This window comes from Piliocolobus tephrosceles, chromosome 13 (assembly GCF_002776525.5).
Source record: "Piliocolobus tephrosceles isolate RC106 chromosome 13, ASM277652v3, whole genome shotgun sequence".
In the NCBI taxonomy this organism is placed as follows: domain Eukaryota; kingdom Metazoa; phylum Chordata; class Mammalia; order Primates; family Cercopithecidae; genus Piliocolobus; species Piliocolobus tephrosceles.
The window spans coordinates 64923780-64946991 of record NC_045446.1 but is presented as its reverse complement, the minus strand read 5'-3'; the positions used below and the strand labels follow the sequence as shown (position 1 = coordinate 64946991).

Here is a 23212-nt window from a genome sequence, read left to right as displayed (position 1 = left end):
GAGGTTCACCCATGTGGTAGCATGTATCAGTGGTTCACTCCTTTTTATTGCTGAATAGTATGCCATTGTATGGATATGCCATACTAGTGCCTTTTAATGTTATGGCTTAGACTTCCATTTTCCAGGTTGTACAATCGATGTAGGATAACTTGGGTACTCGGGGTGGGTGAGAGGGACCAGTAACTAACTTTTATTTAAGCCAAATGATATAGATGAGTGTTTCTCAAATCCAATCCAGTTTATACAGGATGAGATTATCCTAGCTTCACTCAAAAACATTATGGCATCAGCCCCTTTTAAAACCACCGTCCCATACCTCTCCTCTAACAGGAACATAAATCACAGTTCCTCAAGGTTTCCTTCTCTCCCAAAGTTTATAAAAACCCCTACTCTTGCCAGGCGTGGTGGCTCACACCTGTAATCCCAGCACTTTGGGAGGCGGAGGCAGGCGAATCACGATGTCAGGAGTTCGAGACCAGCCTGGCCAAGATAAGGAAACCCCATCTCTACTCACAAGTACAAAATTTAGCTGGGCATGGTGGCACATGCCTGTAGTCCCAGCTACTTGGGAGGCTGAGGCAGGAGAATCGCTTGAACCTAGGAGGCGGAGGTTGTGGTGAGCCAAGATCACGCCACTGTACTCCAGCCTGGGCAACAGAGCAAGACTCCGTCTCAAAAAAAAAAAAAAAAAACCCTACTCTTACTATGTCTTTTGCTTTACCTCCTTTTTCTACCTCCTACTCCTTGTTTTCTTTAAGATTACCTTCAAACTGAGAGCTTCAAAATTTCCACATTTTCAAAATGTTTAAAAAGATATATTAGAAGTAAATATTGTATGTGCACATTCTGAAATTTTATTTAAGAACCTGTTCTTTTTATGTGGTCCCTGAAAATAGTTTCTTTTTCAACAGAAAAAAAACTTTGTAAGTAGTTTTAAAAGAGACAAAAACCTCACAATGCCAATACAAATGAAGCATGAAGATCCAAGTCAACATTTGACACCCTCATTTACAAGCAAAGATCAAAGAACATACAGTAACTAGCCACAGTTTCCTATTATCTTTTCTCTTTAATATGACCTTTTTAAACATTGATTTTTCATTCAGTGAAAAACACCACGATAGTGATGGCAGCAGCAGCCTGCCTGGAGTGGGCACTGTGAAGATGCCAGCTGCAGTGGGAAAGGCACAGCTGGGACTGTACGCTCCACGGAGCCGGAAGGAGTCAGTGGGAGCCAGGAACAAGTAGGAGCCATGCCCACTTCCGAGTTGAAGAGGCGGGATCTCTGCCATGCCAGGTGTAGCTGCAGCCACCCAGCCATGGCTGCAGGCATCCCTGTACTCTTGGGGGATCCCAACCCCATCCCCTACCCCTACAGGCTCGGAAGTGCCTGCTCCCACTGCCTGGCATCTCCCCACTCCCAGCACCCATGCCAATTTCAAAGGAAAGCTGTGACTGAGCCCAGGCACTGTCACTACCTGGCTGGGTGGGAGCAGACTCGGGGTGGTGCTGACATGCCAGTGCCCTGCCACCTCGGCCCCGTCTGGACTTTGGGCACCCCAAAGGACAGGAGGAAGGCTGTGGGAGTGCTGAGAGCAGGTTGGCACAGGCCTGCAAGTGCCCTGTGGCACAGCCTGGGCACTGTGGGTACTGTACAGGGCAGGTTGATGGTGGCAGGAGGTAGACAGGCTCTTGGGCAGAAAGGGGCGGATCCACCTTCAAGTTGGGGATGACCTGAAGCCGGCGGTTGGGCTGCCAGTTCTGCAGACTGGAGTGAGAACTTACAGTGCTTTTTCCAAGCCTGCCAATGGACCAATCAGTATGCACTTCCTCCCCCCTGAAGCCCATAAAAGCCCTGGATTCAGCCAGACTCCAGCAGACATGGTGATGACCTGCCTGTGTAGGGGAGCTACCCACTATGGATCTCCTCTCAGCTGAGCGCTGAGTAGATGTCCGGATGACCTGCCTGTGGAAAGGAGCTACCCACCTCAGTCTCTTGAGAGCTGTACTATCACTCAGTAAAGCTTCTCTTCACCGTACTCACCCTCCAGTTGTCCACGTACCTCATTCTTTCTGGACGCGGGACAAGAGCTTGGGACCGGGACAGAAAGAGCTGTCACACAAATGGCTGAAACACGTCGCTCACTCACCATGTTGCGGGCAACGAGAAAAGAGAGAAGAGCTGCAGCCCTTCAGGGAGCCCAGACCGAGGTGCTCCCGAGCCAGGGCTATGACACCCTCCTTGGGGCTCTGCGGTTCCTGGCACCTCCAAGCTTCCAGGCACCACCACGTTCCTCAGTGCCAGCAGTGGAAGCCTCTTGCAGTAGGCCTGGTCCAGCCACAGCCTCACAGGAGCCAGTGCCCATGCCAGCACCTGGAGCTCCCTGCCCAGTCGCAGCCAGTATGCCTGGCTGTGCACAGCAGCTGGAACCCATGCTCGCTTGCTTACGCACCCCTCCCCTCTGCACCTGGCTCGCCTTTGGCAGGCATGGGATCCAGGCTGGTAGTGCGAGCTGAGCACAGCCTGGCAGAAAGTGCGGGCAGAACGAGCCCAGTAGGCCCAAGTAAAACTTGGGCAAAGGCACCACCAGCCACAGAGGTTTCCAGCTGGCAAGGCAACACCCCAAGCATCCTGTGACAATAGCATTATTGTCTCACCTCTATCTTGTGATGATGCTTGATCCAGATTAAGTGGATCACTTACATTTACAAAATATTAGATGCTCACATGTAGAATGATTAATCAACTATAAAGCTGAGTGAGGAATGATGGTGCAGGGAGAGGGCTGGGAAAGAATGACACACATCTAGCAACATACTTCTTATTACCAACCTTTTTCACTTCTTAATTCTCTAGGTGATTCCCAGACAATTAGTTTGAAAACATCATAAATAAGATGATATGGACACAGATAAAAGCTTTCCCAATGGCAAATGTTTTCTAACTAGGAAATTATTTCACTATCCCCTTACTGACCTACATGACAGTTCTTTTGGAGTATTTAATAGAGTGAGCAATAACGGGTAACACCAGCTACACGTAATTAGAAGAACCTTGCGCGATAAAAATAATACAAGCAATTATTAGCAAGGGCACCTATTAAAAGTACCAAGAATACCTCTCTGGTGGCCAGTTACTGCAGCTGGCATGTGACAGACTCTGTGAACTACATCTTCATCTTTGAAAAGACAACTAAAAAGGTAATCTTGGGTTAAGGTTTACTCTACTTCCATTATAGCTCCAAATCTAACTAGGCTGGTATAAGGCAGTGTGCAGAAAGGCTCTGCATTATAAATTTTTTAAAACCTGGTAAATCAAGACTCCCACTAAGCATTCTTCAGTGTCATTATTTCAATCTACTTTAAGAAAATTAATGACATGATAATACTATACCTTTCTCAAGCTTTCATATTCCTCACGAAGTTCCCCAGGCTTGCTTAATTTGATTGGTGCTCTGAATATAAAGTCTGAAAGAAAGGGAAAAGAAAATACTTTTTAACAGGACTTTCTAGGAAGGAACCAATATCTTGTCCTACTGCTGCCCCATACTATAAATCACATTAGAAACTGTGGTCATCTCAATTTGAATATGCATTCTTTCACTTAACAAATATTTATCAAAGGTGACAAATCAGGCACCGTTCTAAGAACTGAGGAGCAGCACTGCACAATAAAGTCCTTGCTCTCGTGCAGCTCATAATCTTGTGGAAGGAAACAGACAGCAAACAAACAAGTGTGTGTATGTATATGTATATGTTTGTGTGTGTGTGTGTGTGTGTGTGCGCGTGCGTGCTACGGCTGCTGTACTAAGTCCTATGGGGGAAAAGAAGTATAGGACATATATGGTTGTCTAGAAGGGTCTAACTAATAAGGTAATATGTTAAAAGACCTCAAGGAAAAACTACATTTAAAGCTCTTGAGTTCAGTGTTACCGAGTGGCATTTAAAATAAGCTGGAGTTTTATTCACAATACTGTATTTTTCCATTTCTTTCTCAACACTGCCAAAGTATTTTCCTGTAAAAACCTGCATCTAATCTTGTGTATATTTTCAGTATATAACTTGATTTGTTTTTATCCTCAAAGCCTTCAGTGATTTTGACTGGCCTATAAGTCAAAACTTTTCAACATCATTCAAGATTCTTCAGAGATGGACCACAACTTTATCTTTCTAAAGCACTGTGCAGCTCAACCCTTGACTTGTCACATGTATATCTTGTCACAACATATACATGCCATACGGTATTTTAAAACCGTTTATGCTGTTTTCTCAACTGAAATTCTTCTGTCTTTTCCCCTTCTATGTATTTTTAAATCCAAGATGTCAGACCCATAAGAGGCACAATATATGTGGGTTACATAAATAATGTAATAAATAAATGATAAAAATCAAAGCTAAGAACAGAATAAATGATAAGTCTTAAATACTACCAAAAAGGTGGAGGAAAGTATACACTTCTGTCTCCTTAAATGTACATGACACTTCTTTATACCTTCAATGTATATTTGGTGGTCTAAATATATATTAATTTTAAAGACTTAATAACTCTGCATACCATTGAGGTTGATAAATATTCATTATAGAAAAGTAGTCTCCCCAGAAAGTTGCCTTTTGTCCTTTTTCAGTTGTCTCAACTATCTTATTTTTTTCCCTGCATTTCCCTCACACAGGAATCAACTATTTTAGAAAGACTCTTAATTAGTATACTGAGTAATGCAGAAGATATTTAGATAGAAACATTGGACCTAAAGCAAATACAGAAAACAGTAACATAAACCTTTTCCAACCACTACAGAATTATTAGACCCTAGCTTCAGGAGGCAAACATTCCATCACCTTCACCCACTTGAAAAAGAAGTCCTGGGCAACATAGTAAGACCCTATCTCTACAAAAAATAAAAAAGGATCCAGGTGTGGTAGCATGTGCCTGTAGTCCCAGCTACTGGGAGGCCGAGGTGGGAGGATGACTTGAGGCCAGGAGGTTGAGGCTGCAGTGAGCTGAGATCATGCCACCGCACTCCAGCCTGGGCAACAGAACAAGACCTTGTCTCAAAAATAAAAAAGTCCTGATGATTATTTTAGTCCCTTAAGCACATTCAGAATTATAGGCAAATAGTGTTAAAATTAGATGCTTAAAAAAATAAAAATAAAGGGATGGAAAGCCTTAAGGCAAGTGAGTAGTTTACATCCATTTACTGAAAACCTACTACATGTATATTAATGTAAATACACATTTTTTTCTCAGTGATAAGAAACTTGATACTTATCACAGAAACTTGATAAGGTAGGTATTATGCCCATTTTACAATAAGAAAACTGAGGGATTAAATGACTTAGCCCAAGATTACAGAGCTAGTGCATGGCGAAGCAGGGAGAAAAGCTTTAATAGGAATCAAGAAGGAAATACAAAATGATTAAAAAGGTAACCCATCTAGAGCTGAGCTGACTCTCTCCCCTTTTACAAACCCCATTGTAGTGGCCCTCCCGGAATAAAATCTTCCTTACTATCTTTTTTAAAACAAGAGCAACCCATCAAGAAGATGTAACAATGATAAAACCTGTATGAACCTACACCACAGTAAAAATTAATGACTATATAGAAAAATTAATCAAAAATTAATTTAAGAAATTTTTTAACACACTGCAATTAAAAACAGATAGATCAGGCCAATCACATACCTGTAATCCAAGCACTCTGGGAGGCCAAGGCAGGCAGATCACTTGAGGCCAGGAGTTCAAAACCAGCCTGGTCAACATGGTGAAACCCCAGCTCTACTAAATTTACAAAAAAATTAGCTGGGTGTGGTGGTGGGCACCTGTAATCCCAGCTACTTGGGAGGCTGAGGCAGGACAATCACTTGAACCCAGGAGGCGGAAGTTGCAGTGAGTCGAGATCATGCCACTGTACTCCAGCCTGGGTGACACAGTGAGACTCCATTTCAAAAAACAAAACAAAACAAAACAAAATGGATCAGGCAGACCAAAAGGTATATACAGAAAAATTGAACAATTAAATTAATGTGGTCATGTGTGTATATATATATGTATGTGCATGTGTGTGTATGTTTATGTATATATTAAACCCCCAATGAACAGAATATATACCTCTTAAGGCAAACAATTTAAAATACTGATGATATATTAGGTCATAAAGATGCTTCAAAAAATTTCAAAGAATTTGTATTACTCTTTGATCCTGGATGCCATTTTCCCAGCCTAGTGTTCTAGCTACCAAGGTGGTAATTTTGGGCTACCTAATATTCTTTTTCAATAAGTTCCTTTTCTGATTCAATTTGCCAGAGCAGATTTCTGTTGATTGCAACAGAATTCAATTTTTTACATGGTACCTTGAAATAACCAACAAACCAGTCTCTAGTAAAACTGATTAAGAAAAAAAGAGAGAAGATAAAATTATATTAAGAATAAAAAGTTCTAAATACAGATAACAAGGTGAGTTTAAATCTCCAGAGACTATTAAAAGAATGCTGTAATGAATATCTTGCATGTATATCATTTTACATGAGTGCAGGTGTATCCATAGGATAAACTGCTAGAATCAGAATCCCTGGGTCAAAGGATATGTGCTTTTTGAGAGGTAACACCAAATTGTCCCTCTGTCATGAAGCCTATATCAATTTACAGTCCCACCAGCAACGCATGGGAGTGCCATTTCCTCACACCTCCTTTTCACTTTTTTTAGAGATGAGGCCTCGCAGTGTTGCCCAGGAGGGAGTGCAGTGGCTATTCACAGGCACAATCATAGTCACCTATGGCCTCAAACTCCTGGCTTCAAGAGATCCTCCTGCCTTAAGCCTCCCAAGAAGCCGATCTACTCACATCTTTTCCAACACCATGAGTGCGGAAACCTTTTAGCTTTGCTAATCTAACAGATGAAATTTTGCATTTTATATGCTTATATTTTATGAGTGAAATTGAGTATTTCTATATGGTTAAGAGTAATCTGCATTTCTTTTGATATGATATGCATATGCATTTCCTTACTCCTACTTACACTAACATTTTCTTCTTGATTTGTTAAGAAAAATCAGCTTTATGTTACATGACTAGCAATACTTTTCCCGGTTTGTCTCTTGTGTTGACTTTGTTTATAGTGGTTATTTTTATGTAGTTATATTAATCAAACTTTTATGGCTTTTGCATTTTTTATTATATTTGGACAGACTTTCCTTTAGGCCAAGATACAAAAACAAATTCCATCACATTTTCTTCTGGTAGAATGCATAAGATTCTTCTCAGATCTACTTTTTAAAAATTATAAATCTTTATTTTTATTTGAGAAGCAACATAAGGAGCATAATCTTATTCAGGCTTATAAATAAGCATACTATCCAACACAAGAAACCAAAAATATTTTAGCAATAGTCTGTTAGAAATGGTAATTTTCACTTACTGTTGGAGAATTTGCTTTCTCTAAAATACTTCACTGATACTTAGCACAAAATGTCTCCAAGAGCTTAACATCTTCATTTTTTACACAGTAAGCCTGATCCCCAACTTAGAAGGTTCAAAGCCTTGAATAAGTCAGTCTCAACTTCCTTTTCTGTAAAATCAGAATACCTATCATCACAGGCTATTATAAGGATCAGATGAGTGCAGTAAGAGTAAAAACACTTTGCAAACTATTTCAGCCAGCAGAGTGGCACGCAGCAGAAGTTACTAAGTATAAAATTCTCTCTGGTATTGTTGGGACAGCATTCTTTAAATTGTGGTTTGGTTCAACTTACTTGCAAGTACAATCTATATGAAACAAAGACAATCTCCAGGTGTGGTGGCTCATGCCTGTAATTCCAGCAATTTGAGAAGCTAAGGAGGGAGGATCTCTTGAGGTCAGATGTTTGAAACCAGCCTGAACAACACACAGAGACCTCATCTCTGCAAAAAACAAACAAAAATTAAACAACAACAACAACAAAAAAACCAACAATTAGCAAGGCATGATGGTGCACACCTATAGTCCCAGCTACTCAGGAGGCTGTGGCAGAAGGACTGCTTGAGCCCAGGAGTTTGAGGCTGTAGTGAGCCATGACTGTGCCCCTGCACTCCAGACTGGGCAACAGAACAAGACTTCAACTCTTAAGAAGAAACAGGCCAGGCGCGGTGGCTCACGCCTGTAATCCCAGCACTTTGAGAGGCTGAGGCAGGCAGATCACAAGGTCAGGAGATCAAGACCATCCTGGCTAACACAGTGAAACCCCGTCTCTACTAAAAATACAAAAATTAGCCAGGCGTGGTGGCAGGCGCCTGTAGTCCCAGCTACTAGGGAGGCTGAGGCAGGAGAATGGCATGAACCCGGGAGGCGGAGCTTGCAGTGAGCAGAGATTGCACCACTGCATTCCAGCCTGGGCCACAGAACGAGACTCCATCTCAAAAAAAAAAAAAAAAAGACAGAAAAGAAACAAAGATAATGTTCCAACTACTTTGCTAGATATATTACATGAAAAGTTAAATTCACTTTGGGATATTTATTAAAAAATGTCAAAGTTCATATAAGACCAAGGAGGAACTCAGCATAACGATTGAAATCTTAGTATTCCTCTGGCTTATTTGACTGCAAAAGGTGATGGGCAGGGGTAGAGGTATGGTACCAGTTTATATTCACCAAAATTAGTACTGATATTAATCAGTTTAGTTGGATTAAGATGAACAATGTTTAATGCTTTAAGGATCATTTTTTACCCCAACAGGACTGTGCTACGGTAAATGACACCATGGCCAAAAGCTCAAAAATTACATAGAAAGTAAAGTACTTCTTGAATACTAAAACAGTTAAGCATAAAAGGTTGTGAATTGGTCCAAAGTGATATTAACTTAAACATTTAATCCTATGTTCTATTTTAGCAGTACCCTCTAAAAAATGCTAAGACAGAAAAAAAAAAATCCTCGCCTTTTTTTTTATGGGTTTGCAAAAAGAACATAACATTAGGTTCAGATACCTGCTCTGTTAATTAAGTGAGAGTATTTAGAAATGTCAAAACTTAAATGGAGCCTTGGGAAATTTTATACACACACACACACACACACACACACACACACACACACACACATGTTGAAGCCTCTCTTTGCCTTAGTCTTCCTGTCTGTCAAACGGGGATCGAAATGCAGGCCAAGCTACCTCACAGGAATGCAGAAGACCACAGTTAAAAGTAACAGTAGTAGTAACCAATGAAGAATCCCATAATAAATAAGTAAAAACAGCCAATGTTTAATGAAAAGCACACTAAATGTTGCATGCATGCATATGCACAAGTGCACACATACACACAGAGCAGAAAAGAGTTGACACTGCAGGCCTGTCTAACCTTTTCTTTCTTTCTAACACGTCAGTGGGAGAAGATGTCTATCCTTAAAAAGGTCTGCTTCCAAGGATTGCCCTTGGCTGGTGCCTAGAAACTTGGATGTCAGGAGGGTTCCCACCCTCCTTAACTGATGAGTTGTTCACTGTACCTAAACTATAGAAACAATATAATTGTGCCAAATATCTGCTTTCCTGTGGGGAAATTCTGGCATGTGCTAGGTAGAGGGTGCCTATATGATCAGCTAATACAAACCCTAGTCACTAAGTCTCTAATGAGTTTCCCTGGTTGGGAACATTTCACACATTGTCACAACTCCTCGCTAGGGTATTAAGCACACCTTGGGTGCCTCCACTGAGAGAGGACTTCAGAAGCTTGTAATTGGTTTTCCCCAGACTTTGTCCCACACACCTTCTCCCTCTACTGATTTTGCTCGGTGTCTTTTCACTGTAATAAATCATAGCAGAGAATACAACTACGTATTGAGTCCTTTAAGTCCCCCGAGCAAATCAATGAACCTGTGGGTGGTCTTGGAGACCTCCCAACACACACATACAACACATGTCATGAACTGAAAATCTCTTTAGATCACAGTTTCAATCTCAGAAATGAAGACAACACATCAGATAACTTCTAAAGTTAGTGATTCAGTAACAATACTTTGAATTCACTTTTATTTCCTAATCAGTATGTTTCTCTAATTTTTTTAAATCTCCATTAAAGTATAATATTATAGGTAAAATGCTATTAGGATTTCAAACTTACATTAAGAGCATGTATAACATCAAAATAACTTCTTTGAAGCCTTGTGAAATGTGGTGTTTCAATCCACCTGGACAACTATGAGAAAGGAACCGGGAAAAGGCCAGAAAAATGAAGATCTGCCCCTTTCAAATCAAAGTCTCATAACATCTCTTAAAGGTGAATGGAGAACATGTATGCATTCAACAGCATCAATTACGCCAAGACAGTTATTATGAAGCTTTCAGTTTCCCAGATTTTTAATAAAGAAAGAACAATGACATACAATAAAACAATTGTTACTGCTGATGTGAGGCTTTACTTTTCTTAATTTTCTCTTTACTTCCCTTTCCTTCCTGGGGTCACATGTCAGCTTCCTCCACCCCAAAAGAGGAAATTGTGGGTGAAATGACAGCAATACTACCCCACCACAAAAGCAGAGCAACAAGACATCAAGTCAGAACCAGAAAAGGCAACATCATCTTCCTCAGTCCAGAGGAGTTAGTCACAAATCTACCAATCCTTCTACCAGCTTTTACAGGGATTTTTAAGTGTTTGGCAGCACAGAAACAACAATTCACCCTTCCTTCACCTCACAGAACAGAAATACCGGAAACTACTTCAGGTGTCACTGACATACTGAATATCTTAGCATTCATAAATGAATCTAACAGTTGAAGTACTTTCTTAATGCCTATCCTTTGACTATTACTATGCTTAACAGGAAGAGAAATTCTCTAAGGATATGATGCCTTAAGAATGACATGCACCTGTGGCCAGTGACCTAAAATGAATCTTATGTGAATTATAGGAACAGCTATAGTTCCCTGAAGATCCTTCCTGAAAAAGGATTTTCACTTGGTCAGAGTGACTGCTTATTAATAAAGGTAAACAAACAAAACAAACTACAAGACAGGCATGTTGCTAATTGCATCAAACCATCAGGAATGAAGTGTCATTGTCAAAGCATCCACAGTCAATGCAAAATTAAAAATTTAACAACCTCACTCAACTGTGATGGGAAGATGCTGTCCCAAAAACTCTCAAATCCGAAGAAAAGCATCCCTTGGTACCTGAGTATGCATGAGTTTTTACCCCTGTACATTCATTTTCTATGAGTGCAGCAGAATGAAAAAGAATTTTGGACTTACTGAGTCCCAAGACCAAGATACTCATTTGAATAGTCCCACGTACTAGCTACTTGTCTTTGAACAAATTTTAAAAAATAAATAAATAAATAACTCTTTGCACATGAATTTCCTCATGTGTAACTTGGTAATAATACAACCATATATCAGTACTATAGACAAGATTAAATTAATGTTGAATTCAAAAGCTTGTAAACTGTTGTTTGCCAAATTATTTAGCACTATACAAATATATAGTTACATATAATATAGTTATACTAATATCTGTTATAAAATGGTTAACTGAGGATTAATGTGTTTTCTTTAAACATACAGAGATAATTTTCTGTAATCACAAGAGTTGATGCTATACCACTTATATTTCAACATGACATAAGAGGCCATCCATATCAGTGGTCCCCAGCTTTTTTGGCACAAGGGACCAGTTTTCTGGAAGACAGTTTTTCCACTGACTGGTGTAGGGGTTCTGGGGGGAGCAGATCGTTTCAAGATGAAACTGTTCCACCTCAGATCATCAGGTATTAGCTTGTCATAGGACAGCACAGCCTACCTAGATCCCTTGCATGCACAGTTCACAAGAGGGTTCGTGCTCCTATGAGAATCTAATGCTGCCACTCATTTGCTGTGTGGCCATGTTCCTAATAGGCCATGGACCGGTACCAGTCCGCAGCCCAGGGGTTGGGGACCCCGATCTATATGACGTGGATCTGCCTACCTCTTCATACCACTTCATTCCCTGCCTATTTTACATTCCATCAACAACTATGGTTCTTGCTCTAAACCATGCTATTTCTGCCTCTATGCCTCTGCCTGAAATGCCCTCAGTTTCCACACTTAACTCTCCACAGTCGCTTCATAGGAAGCTAAAAACAACTCATCCTTAAAACTCAGTTTAAATTTGTACAAAGCATAAGATAATAAAACAAAGCCAAAAGATGAACTTGGAAAAAGTATTTGCCACACATATAATAAAAGATTAATTTCCATCTCTATCACCACCAGCAGCATCATTACAGTGGCTGGCAGTTATGTAGCATGCCAGGCCCATTTCTAAGCCCTGAATATTAACTAACTCAACTTCATAATGACTCTATGGGAAGGTGCTATGGTTATCCGCATTTTACAGATGAGGACACTGAGGTACACAGAGTTTAACTTGCTAAGGCTACCACTGCTATAAGTGAAAGAGCTATGATTTAACACAAGCAATCTAGATCCAGCGTCTGTCTGTGCACTTACCCACTATGCCTTATATATATGTATAAGCCTAACAACCCCATACAACAATGGATAAAGGACATGTACCAGCAGTTCATAGTATAGAAAAATAAAAACTAAAAACACTTTTGTATCAAGTTGGCAGAGAACAAAAAGTTTCATAAGACAAGAGTTAGCAAGGCTATGCTTTATCTTAAAGATATATATGTGTACAAATATACACATACAAGAATGTTCACTGCTGATTACTCACCATACTAAAGACTGGGAACAACCTAAATGTCCTTCAAATAAAGACTGATTAAATAATTAGATGATGGGGAGACACATGGATCTATTTCTATACTGTCTGGCTTTATTCCTGTTCTGGTCTCTGGGTTTACCTGTAATTTTTGTTAGAATGTCATTCATTGTGTATGAAAAACTGTAACAGCCCTCAATGATGTTATATTCCCACAGAGAATTCACCATGTTCTCTGATAGGCAGTCAGAATGAGGGGGCAGATCACTTCACAATCCAAACATGACATGAGCTGACTCAAAGTTGGCTGCAGTATAAAGTTTGTACAGCTCATTCTCCCCTAGTTTGTAGCCCTCCAAAGATCCAACTGAGATCAGTGTTTTCCAAGCCTATCTTCCTTGAAAGATCATGAACTTTTTCTCTTTAACACTGGAGAACTGTTAGAGTCTGCCTTGCTTTTCAGTAGCTTTCTGTGAGGCTTCTTAGCCTTTTACCCTGCACAGTTAACAATCAGCAAACACCCTGGGAGCTAGGTAGTGGGGAAGTAGGTGGAGGGGGCAGGAAGCTATACATCTCTTCTCTTTGGGATCTTGGACTCTCAGGTTCTGGTTGCCTTGGCAGCTCTGAACTACAATTTTTGTATCCTTAGTCTCATGAAGAAAGCACCGCTGACGTTTTTGCCTCTTAATAGCTGCACTCTCATTTTGCCAAGAATCCACAAATGTCTGAAATCCTGGCTGCCTTGGCAACTTACAATGCCTTCATATAGATTTTTTTAAATCAAGCTTTTCTAGTTATTCTCAACAGGAGTTTTTGTCTGCTACAATCTACTTCATCATAGACAGAAGCAAAATCTACATACTTCATAAGCAGTGGAGAATATAAGATTTTCATGATGAAACTACAAGCCAAAAATTAACACCACTTTTTAAAGTATGAAATGATGCACATAAGGCAAGTGTGCATACATATGTAAATCTGAGGAAAGGAAAAAGGATCAACGAGGCTGAATTCTTAAAGGCAAGCCTTCCTGGAGGAGGTGAATTATGTTAGGCATTAAGAACAAGTACTAGCAAGGAAAAAGCCATTTCTGGCAAAGGAAACTTCACGAGCAAAGGCAGAAATGACTATGTTGTGTCAAATGGACTGGGATAGGGTGGGTGGGCAGTAATGCTGGATAGATGAGATTTGAAGATGTAGTCACCATAGATTAAGAGGGTAAAGAGGGAATGAACAGCAAAGAAGAAAACAAAAGTAGAGAGCATTCTTTGAGAGTCAAAAAAGGGACATAATAAAAAGCAGAACGCGGGTGATCCAAGTCCTAAATAAATGTACAACCTTACAAGGAAAGCAAAAACATACTTGGGTGAAACAACTATAGAATGTCAAAAGAGTTATAACACTAAATACCTAAGTACTGCAAGAGGTGGAGGTGTACAACAGCAAAAGGAAGGCAATGAAAGAATGCACACCTTTTACAATGAAACATATGTTAAGTGCAGAGATACACAAGAAATGAGGCAATTATCCATATTAATCTCATATTTACCTGCTTAGCAGGGCACAGTGGCACATGCCTGTAGTCCCAGCTACACAGAATGCTAGAGTGGGAGGACTGCGAGTTTGAGGCCAACCCCAAAGTAGGGAAACCCCATCTCCGAAAAAAAATCAGCCAGTCAAATTTACCTGCTTATACTATCCACTAAACCTTGAACAACTACTGTCAAATGAAATAAAGTAAAAGGAGAAACTTCAATGTTTAAAATAAATGCACCATTTAAAAGTAGGAAGGTAGAAATACAGGAGTGAACAACAAATATACTCTAAAACCAAACTACTGTAAATAACTTTTTTTGAGAAGAAAATAAAATCAGCTAGAAATGAACCCTCTCAAAAAATAAAACAAAAATAAAACCAAACTAAAGTGTTTCCCATTTTATCTATTTTTTGGTTTACTCCTTCTGATTCTCCAAGAATATAGATAGCCAAGTACCAGCTGTCTTAAAACTAATGCAATTTTCACCTACCCCCTTGCCTAAGACAAGTAACAATTTACAATAGGCAATATAAAGAGTGTTTACCTAGGAACAAGAGGAAATACACAGAGAGAAAGTTGAACTAAGCTAATAAAATTTAATATCAAACTCTAAGGCTGCTTACTTAGGTTCTATAATTTACACCACCAATTACTACTGTGTTTTTAAACTGTTCTTTGGCAAAGAACTAATCAAACATAAATGCCACAGCCCACACAAGAACTTATGAAATGCTATGTAACATTTGATCTAGTAATTTAATTTCTAGGAACTGATCTAAGAGAGTTATCTGAAATACAGCAAAACTTTTACATAAAAATATTTTCATTGCAACATTGTTAACAACTGCAAAATAAAAATCAAGAATAACCTACCTGTCCAATACTGAGAAATGGTTAGGCTAATTATGAACAGACCATATACTTGTACTATTATTCAGTTACTAAAGCTGTATATTTTTAATAATATGCAGTATTGCTTTCATAAGATGGGAAACTGCTTAGGTTAGTGAAAGATGTAAGTCACCTGTATGGTAAATGCACCTGATAGCAATAACGTCAGCATACCCTGAGAATAACCCATATGGTGGACACATCTGAATGTGTGTTCCAAGCTAGGGAATCTGGGAGTGGCCAACTCAGAAATTCATTCCTTGTCTATGAGGAACATTTGAGCCCCTGTCCAGTGGAACCTGGGCCATATAAGACGTCCTAACTTTTGAGTTGAATGAAGGGGGCCAGGTGGAGGTTGTTAGATAAAGGGTGCGACGTAAAAATACTATACAAACTGCAGGCCTTTTGAAAGTGGCTGCAGTTCTCTCACCCAGCCTGCCACCACTGGAGTCTCTCCCTGTATGTAAAGCCCCCAGGAAAACTCTATGTCGCGTTTATTGGCTGAGTCTCTTCTTTGGCCTCTTGAACCTGGTGCCATCCCCACTGGAGTTGACAGGGGTTTGGCACAACATCACCAGATTAAGTATACCTTATAATCTCAAACATGAAAGACCATTAAACACAGAAACAACCATAACATACTGGAAAAAGAAACTGACATAATCGTAGAACTCACAAATGGAAAAAAAAATCATAATAACATATCAAGTTATCATATGTAAATGTGTAAGAATGATAGAAACAGTCACTAGAGATTAGTAGGTTAAAGAGGGAATGAGCAATGAGGAAGAAAGGAGGTGCTGTAGAAAAATATAAAAAGAAAAGGCATGAAACTCTTTCCCCAAAACATTTATAATGCAATTTATTAGCTAAGACTAATTCATAAAAAGCTTTAAAAATAGTTTTAAATAACTAGGGAAATGATGACAGATGCAATGTCACAAAATAACTGCCAAATGAATCTTACAAACAAACGCAGCAGTTAAGAGTCCACAGGAGAAAGAGAACAGGGCTGGGAAGGAGAGGCAATGCTTTCACAAGATGAGATGAAGCTGCATCTGGCCTGCTGACCGTAGTCTGCCAATCTCTGGATTAGCAAGAAAGACAAATTAAGACAGTTGAGGCTGGGCGTAATCCATGGCTCATGCCTGTAATCCCATCACTTTGGGAGGCCAAGGCATGAGAATCTCTTGAGACTAGCAGTTTGAGACCAGCCCAGGCAACATAATGAGACCCCATCTGCACAAAAAAATAAAAAATTGGCCAAGCATGGTGGTGCATATTTGTAGTCCCAGCTACTCAGGAGGCTGAGGTGGGTGGATCACTTGCTGCAATAAGCCTTGATTGTGCCACTGCACTCCAACCTGGGCGACAGAGCAAGACTCTGTCTCAAAAAAAAAAAAAAAAAAAAAATTTAAGACAATTCAGCTCCCTTCAGAAAACGAATTCTTTAAAAGACCATAGTGCAAAATGATGCTGTCATGAAAGCAGACTTTCTCACTGGTTGATTCAGAAAAAAAAAAAAAAAAATTTAAGACAACCGAGATCAACAGGATTTGCAAAAGCAGGTTATCAGATAAGAGTAGAGTCAAAGTGAATAAGGTTTCCTATTGAATCCAGAAATGGCCCCAGCAACAAGGCTTTGTTGTTAGGTAACCCACACTGGATCAGCACAGTCAAAGCAGCAAGAGGCACACGATAAAGGAGGTCATGGAGTCAAACACAGACATAAGAATGCTGCTAAGATGAAGGCTTTGGACCTTATGGCCTTTTATCCTAGGCAGACCAAGACCATGTGGTTGTCCCCACTACCACATCTACCACCACCATGGTACAAAATCCTTCAGAATTAAGTTTTGCCCTGTTTGAGGCAAAGAATTATTCCTGTTAGTCCACAAGGTAGAATGATACCAGAATTTTTTAAAGTGCAGGATTTGGAACCAGACAGACCTGCAGTCACCTAGTGACTATGTGCCTACCAGTATTTATCTTTACTAAGCCTGTGTCTTCATTCATAAAATGGGAGTAGCACTTACCTCAACACAGTTGTTCATCTCACCTAATCCTCTAATACCTACTTGGTGCAGATGGTAGGCATTCAATGGTAAGTAACTGGCCTCCCTGTCTCTTAGACTCTGTCTTTCCGTCTATCTTTCACATTGCTTCCCATTCTTTATAAAGAGAACTGACCCTACCACCCTCCCACTTAATAACTTTATTGGCTTCCCATTGCCTCCAAGATTTGTAAACAGAACCCAATCTGCCACTTCAGCCAATCTTCTACTATTCCTTCAATACTCCTTTTCTCCCCAGCCCTCACACATCTCCCTAATCCTAGATATGCCATACCCTGCCTCCACTAGGACTTTATATATGCCACTTCCTCCTCCCAAAATGATTTTGTTCCCTTTTCACTATATGATTTGCTATTCATTCTTCAAAACCCTGTTCACTGCTCTCTCCTTTGCAAAGCTTTCCCACTAACCCAGAGAGAATTGTGTCAGCTTCCTGTAGGCCCTCATGGCATTCTGCACTTATCTCAATTGTAGTAACATTTACTACTTGTGTTATAATTACTTGACTTTGCCTCTGACTTCCTAACTTGAAGTTAGGGATGATCTCTAGGTATGTGTCTCAGTGTCAGACAATGGCTCAATTTCTTTTTTTTTTTTTTTTTTTGCTGAATCAACCAATGAGAAAGTCTGCTTTCATGACAGCATCATTTTGCACTATGGTCTTTTAAAGAATTCATTTTCTGAAGGGAGCTGAATTTTGTAAAGTTTTTCTTTATAATTAAGGCAAAGGTGAATTTACTAAAGTCAAAGTCTCATTATCATCAACTTTAGATTAACACAGTCCAATCTTTTGAGGTTGCATTATAATAGTTTTATAGAACTAAACACTAGAAAATTACAAGAGAAATGGCAAAACAGAAGGAAGGGAAAATAAGTCCATAAACACCAAAACCGAACATGAGTTGTCTTCGGGCTTACAAATTTAGTTGTACATACATGTGAGGAGAAAGACTGGCATGATGGAAGTTCATGCAAAAAATAAAAAAGAACAATTTTTGTTTTGCCTGCCAATACAACCTTTGGCATCATTAATAAGAATTTAGCACTCAGATGGGAAGACAGTAAGTCAAGTTATACTTGGCTCTGGTCAGGCATTAAAGTATCAGGTTTTCTGAGTGGCATATTTAAAGATGACTAGAATGGTTAAGGAATCATGACATACAAAGAAAAACTTCCCAGCTTTTTAGGAATTTTTCCTTCATTAAATATTTACTGAGTGTCTAATACATTCCAGATAACATATTAAGTGTTAAAGACATAATCCCTGACCTCAAAGAGCTCAGTGCAGTGCCAGAGACAGACATATAAATAAAGAACTTTAACCCAGTGAAATGAGGGATTCACAAGATCAAATGGTGGCAAAAATGAAGGAAGAATTAACTCACGTTTGAGTGAGAAAACATTTTACCGAGCACTTATGTTTCACTTGGGTCTTAAAGGGTAAGTATAAATTTGCCAGGTAGGTAAGAAAGAAGAGTATTCCAGGCAGAATAATCATAGGTGAGGAATATCAGAAAGGCTTCAAAAAGAATATGATATTCCAAGAACTCTGAGCAATATGATAAGATCAGAATCTTGGGGAAGGAAAAAAAGAGAACAAAGAGATGAATATGACAAGTTTAATCTAAAAACTTAGAAGTAATCATGGTCCTAAATACTTGAATACTGAAACTAGGGAAGCACATTTTGATTTCACTAAAAAAGAAAACTTTCAAACAATTAAAATTGTCCAAAACTATTCCTCTTTGACTAGAACAAAAAATAAAAATAAAAATTGTCCAAAAATAGAGAGCAGGGAGTACAAAGTAATCAGAATGGGAGAAATATCCCTATTAATGTATATGATCAATACCTCCACAGGTGTTCAGACCTCATCTTCCTTTACCTCTTCATTGACTTAGCTCATTCCATTTCCTCCAGGCTCTCCAGCAGCATCAATTTCTTTCTCTCTACTATAATATACAAATCTAAAATACAAACATGACTTGATATCATCTATCTTAAAAATAAAACATTCTTGGGCTCTTGTCCCTGCTGTAGGTACTGACCCATTTATCTGCCCCCATTACTGCAAATTCCTCCAAAGAATTGCCTAAATATTATATTCACTGTTTCTGCTTTCTCATTTCTTCTTTGTTTGAGATGGAGTCTCGCTCTGTCGTCCAGTGTCTGTCACCCAGTCTTTAGATGGAGTCTCCCTCTGTCGGCTCACTGCAACCTCTGCCTCCCAGGTTCAAGCAATCCTCCCACCTCAGCCTCTCAAGTAGACAGGATTGTACCGCCATGCCTGGCTAATTTTTTTTGTATTTCTTAGTAGAGACGGGGTTTCACCATGTTGGCCAGGCTGGTCTCAAACTCCTGACCTCAAGTGATCCGCCCAGCTCGGCCTCCCAAAGTGCTAGGATTACAGGCGTGAGCCACCGCACCCAGCCTTGCTTTCTCATTTCTAATTCTCACCGTAACCCACTCTATTAGGGCCTTTTCTTTGGCCTACCACATTACCAAAACTGCTCTTAATAAAGTCACCAAGAAAGACTTCCAAGGTACCCCAGGGTACATATACAATATAAGCAGAAAAGAGTTCAATGAATAAGTTGAATCTGATATACAAACAGAATCTTTACTTAGCCTAAAAACTAGGGATCTTTAAAATTAAAATATCTAATACTAGCCTTATTTAAGTTATCAATCTGGGATAAATTGGCTCAGCTTCAGCCTTTTTTTTTTTTTTTTTTTCTGAAACAGGGTCTCACTGTCATCCAGGCTGGAGTGCAGTGGTGTCATCTTGGCTCACTGCAGCCTCAATCTCCTGGGTTCAGGCGATCCTGCTGCCTCAGCCTCCTGAGTAGCCGGAATTATAGGCGTATGCCACCATGCCTGGCTAATTTGTGTGTGTGTGTGTGTGTTTAGCAGAGACAGGGTTTCACCATGTTGGCCAGGCTGGTCTCGAACTCCTGGCCTCAAGTGATCTGCCTGCCTCAGCCTCCCAAAGTGCTGGGATTACAGGCATGAGCCACCACACCTGGACAGCTTTAGCTTAACATTCTTTCACAGAGGTTTGTGTCTTACTCATCTTTGTATCCCTAGCACCTGGCAGAGTGCTTGGCGCAAATATGTGGTATGTACTCCATGAGGGTGTACAAAATGAAATAATAAAAGTTAACATTTATCAGGTATTTACTTTCTATAAGCACTTTACACATATCATTTCATTTAATCCTCACAACTCTGCAAAATAACTCCCATTATCCTCATACTAAAAAAGAAGAAATTTAGGCACGGAGTTTAAGAGGCTTGCCCAAAGCCACACAGCTACTAAGTGATAGAACCAGTATGCAAACTCAGATCCACTAACTTCCAATCCTGTGTCCTTTCCAGAATGCTATTTAGGATGCAAAATGTTTTTATACTGAAGTATTTAGTGAAAAATTTTCTCTCTCCTGCAGGCATTTTACAACCCTTCTGACCTCATCAGAAAAGTAAACATGTAAGAATATTATTGTGCCTGGGATTCAGTAGGTGAAACATCCAGGCAAGCTCACAAAGAAAACTGGCCCGGTGGTGCATTTGCACAAATGACCATCTTTCTTCCTCCTTTCATTCATATTTAGCTTATACTATACAATTATCATCTTATTTTATATTATCCTAAGTGCTATAATCAAGTCATCTAAGCTGATAAACACATATGAGAGGCTTTAGAGAGGTATTAGAGAAAGAAATGCAACACAACAGTAAATCTCAGTCAATGAATTGATCAGGTTGGTGTTAAAGATCGACTAGTTGAGAAATTCTGAACTGAGGCTACAATAAAGTCATTTATCACACAAATATTTATGAACCTACTACATGCCAGATACTGCAGCACCATGGAAATTTAGGCCATCCTCCCCAAATCCTACCCCAGGTCTCGGCATTTCAGGCCAAATCTCCTAGTCACCAAAAGCTCAGTTTAAGTTCTTAGAAAGTACAAAAAACAAGTACTTTTTCACTAGCAAATGTGATAAAATATTTGTATGACTGGATTCCCAAACCAATATGTATCTATTTTGACAGTACATCTCCATTACAGATTAAATATTTCTATTGTTACTAACATTTATTGATGACATACTATGGACTATTAGTACCTAACCAATAGCTTTGGACCTTTTAATACAATCCACAATAAGAAATACATTTTACATCAATCCCCAGTTCATGATCAAATACATGTGAAACTGAAACAAATGGTTTATTATGCTAATATGTATTCTATTCCTTTAAAAAAATGCTAATCTTATCCCATTAATCTGATTTTACTGTTTAAATATCACTATGAAACACTTAATATTGATTATCCTATTTAAACCTTACAATAATCCTTTGAGGCTGTTACTATTATTATCTCCACTTACAAATATGGAAGCTGAGGCTCAGAAAAACTAAATGTTCTACTCAAAGTCAAAAAATTAGCTAAGTAACTGAGGGAGCAGAATTTCAACCAGGCAGTTGGCTATGCAACGCATAGGGCAAAAAAGAGGTTCACAGTATAGGGCCCAGCACAGCTCAATACATAAAGTTTAAAACAAAAAACAAAAAACAAAAAACACAGCATCCCTAGTAAATTAACATTTACTGAAGGATTAAGTGCCAAGTACTGTGCTAGGGGTTTCCACACATATTCTTATTTAAGCTTTACAATAACCCTGTGTGGTTGTAGTATTTACTTTTTACAGACCAGAAAACTGAAACCTCTCAAGGATGTTAATTAAGCAGCTTTGTCAGGGGCAATGAGAAAAACTGGCAGAACTGAGATTCAAATCCAGATTTTCTGATTTCAAATTCATTGCCCTTCCCTAAAACACATGACCTGCATAAATAAAGGTGATTTTTTTTTTTTTAAAGACCCATTTTTCCCTTAGATCAGGCAAAGGAATCATTCATAGAACTAATTCAAATTACATCAAGAAAGTTAAAACTTTCTATTTTCCAGACTAGTTAATACATTACAGAAGCATTTTCGCAACGCTGAATACAGAATGAGTATCCCTTATCTGAAATGTTGGGGACCATCAGTGTTTCCGACTTTCTTCAGATTTTTTAATATTTGTATATACGTAATGAGTTTTCTTAAGGATAGAAACCAAGTCTAAATACGAAATTGATTTATGTTTTCTTGTTTTAAACTATTTTGTAGAGAGAAGGTCTTGATGTTGCCCAAGCTGGCCTTGGCAATCCTCCTACCTCGGCCTCCCAAAGTATTGGGATCATAGGCATGAGCCACCACGCCCAGCCCATTTATGTTCCATATATACCTTATATACATAGCCTGGAGGTAATTTTGTATATTTTATTTTTTTTTAAAGACATAGTCTTGCCTTGTCACCCAGGTTAGAGTATAGTGATACAATCATAGCTCTCTGCAGCCCCAAACTCCTGGGCTCAAGCAATCCTCTCACCTCAGCCTCCTGAGTAGCTGGAACTATAGGCGTGCACCAACACACCTGGCTAATTTTTTTTTTTACTTTTGTAGAGACAAGGGTCTCCTTATATTGCCCAGGCTGGTCTTGAACTCCTGGCCTCAAGTGATCATCCCACCTCAGCCTCCAGAGTAGCTGGGATTACAGGCACAAGCCATTGTGACCAGCTAATAATTAAAATCGTTTTGTGCATGAAACAAAGTCTGTGTTAAGTACTTATATGTAGAATTTTCCACTTGTCATGTCAGCACGTAGAGTTTCAGATTTGGGCACATTTTGGATTTCAGATTTTCAGTTAGGGATATTCAATCTGTAGTAGACAGAGCCAAAGACTCAAAAGCAAGCCAAGCCCAAGACTATACAAAACTAGCCCAAATCTACTTTAAGTGATGGTAAAAAAAAAAAAAAAAAAAATTACTACAACTAGTATTTCCCCAACAAGTTACCTTAATGTTAGTATGACTAAGTATCAAAAATGCACATGGAGGCTGGGCATGGTGGCTCACACCTGTAATCCCAGCACTTTGAGAGACTGAGGCAGGAGGATTGCTTGAACCCAGGAGTTCAATAATGAAAGAAGAAATA

At 39.3% G+C, this 23212-nt stretch overlaps 1 protein-coding gene across 1 annotated transcript in view; it reads right to left on the bottom strand.

Annotated features, from left to right (window-relative positions):
- RNF169 (ring finger protein 169) overlaps positions 1 to 23212 on the bottom strand; it is an 88302-nt gene that overhangs the window by 49285 nt on the left and 15805 nt on the right. The window contains exon 2 of the mRNA XM_023209394.2: positions 3395 to 3468. Within this exon, the coding sequence (XP_023065162.1) occupies positions 3395 to 3468 (74 nt within the window). The remainder of the gene's footprint in view (positions 1 to 3394; positions 3469 to 23212) is intronic.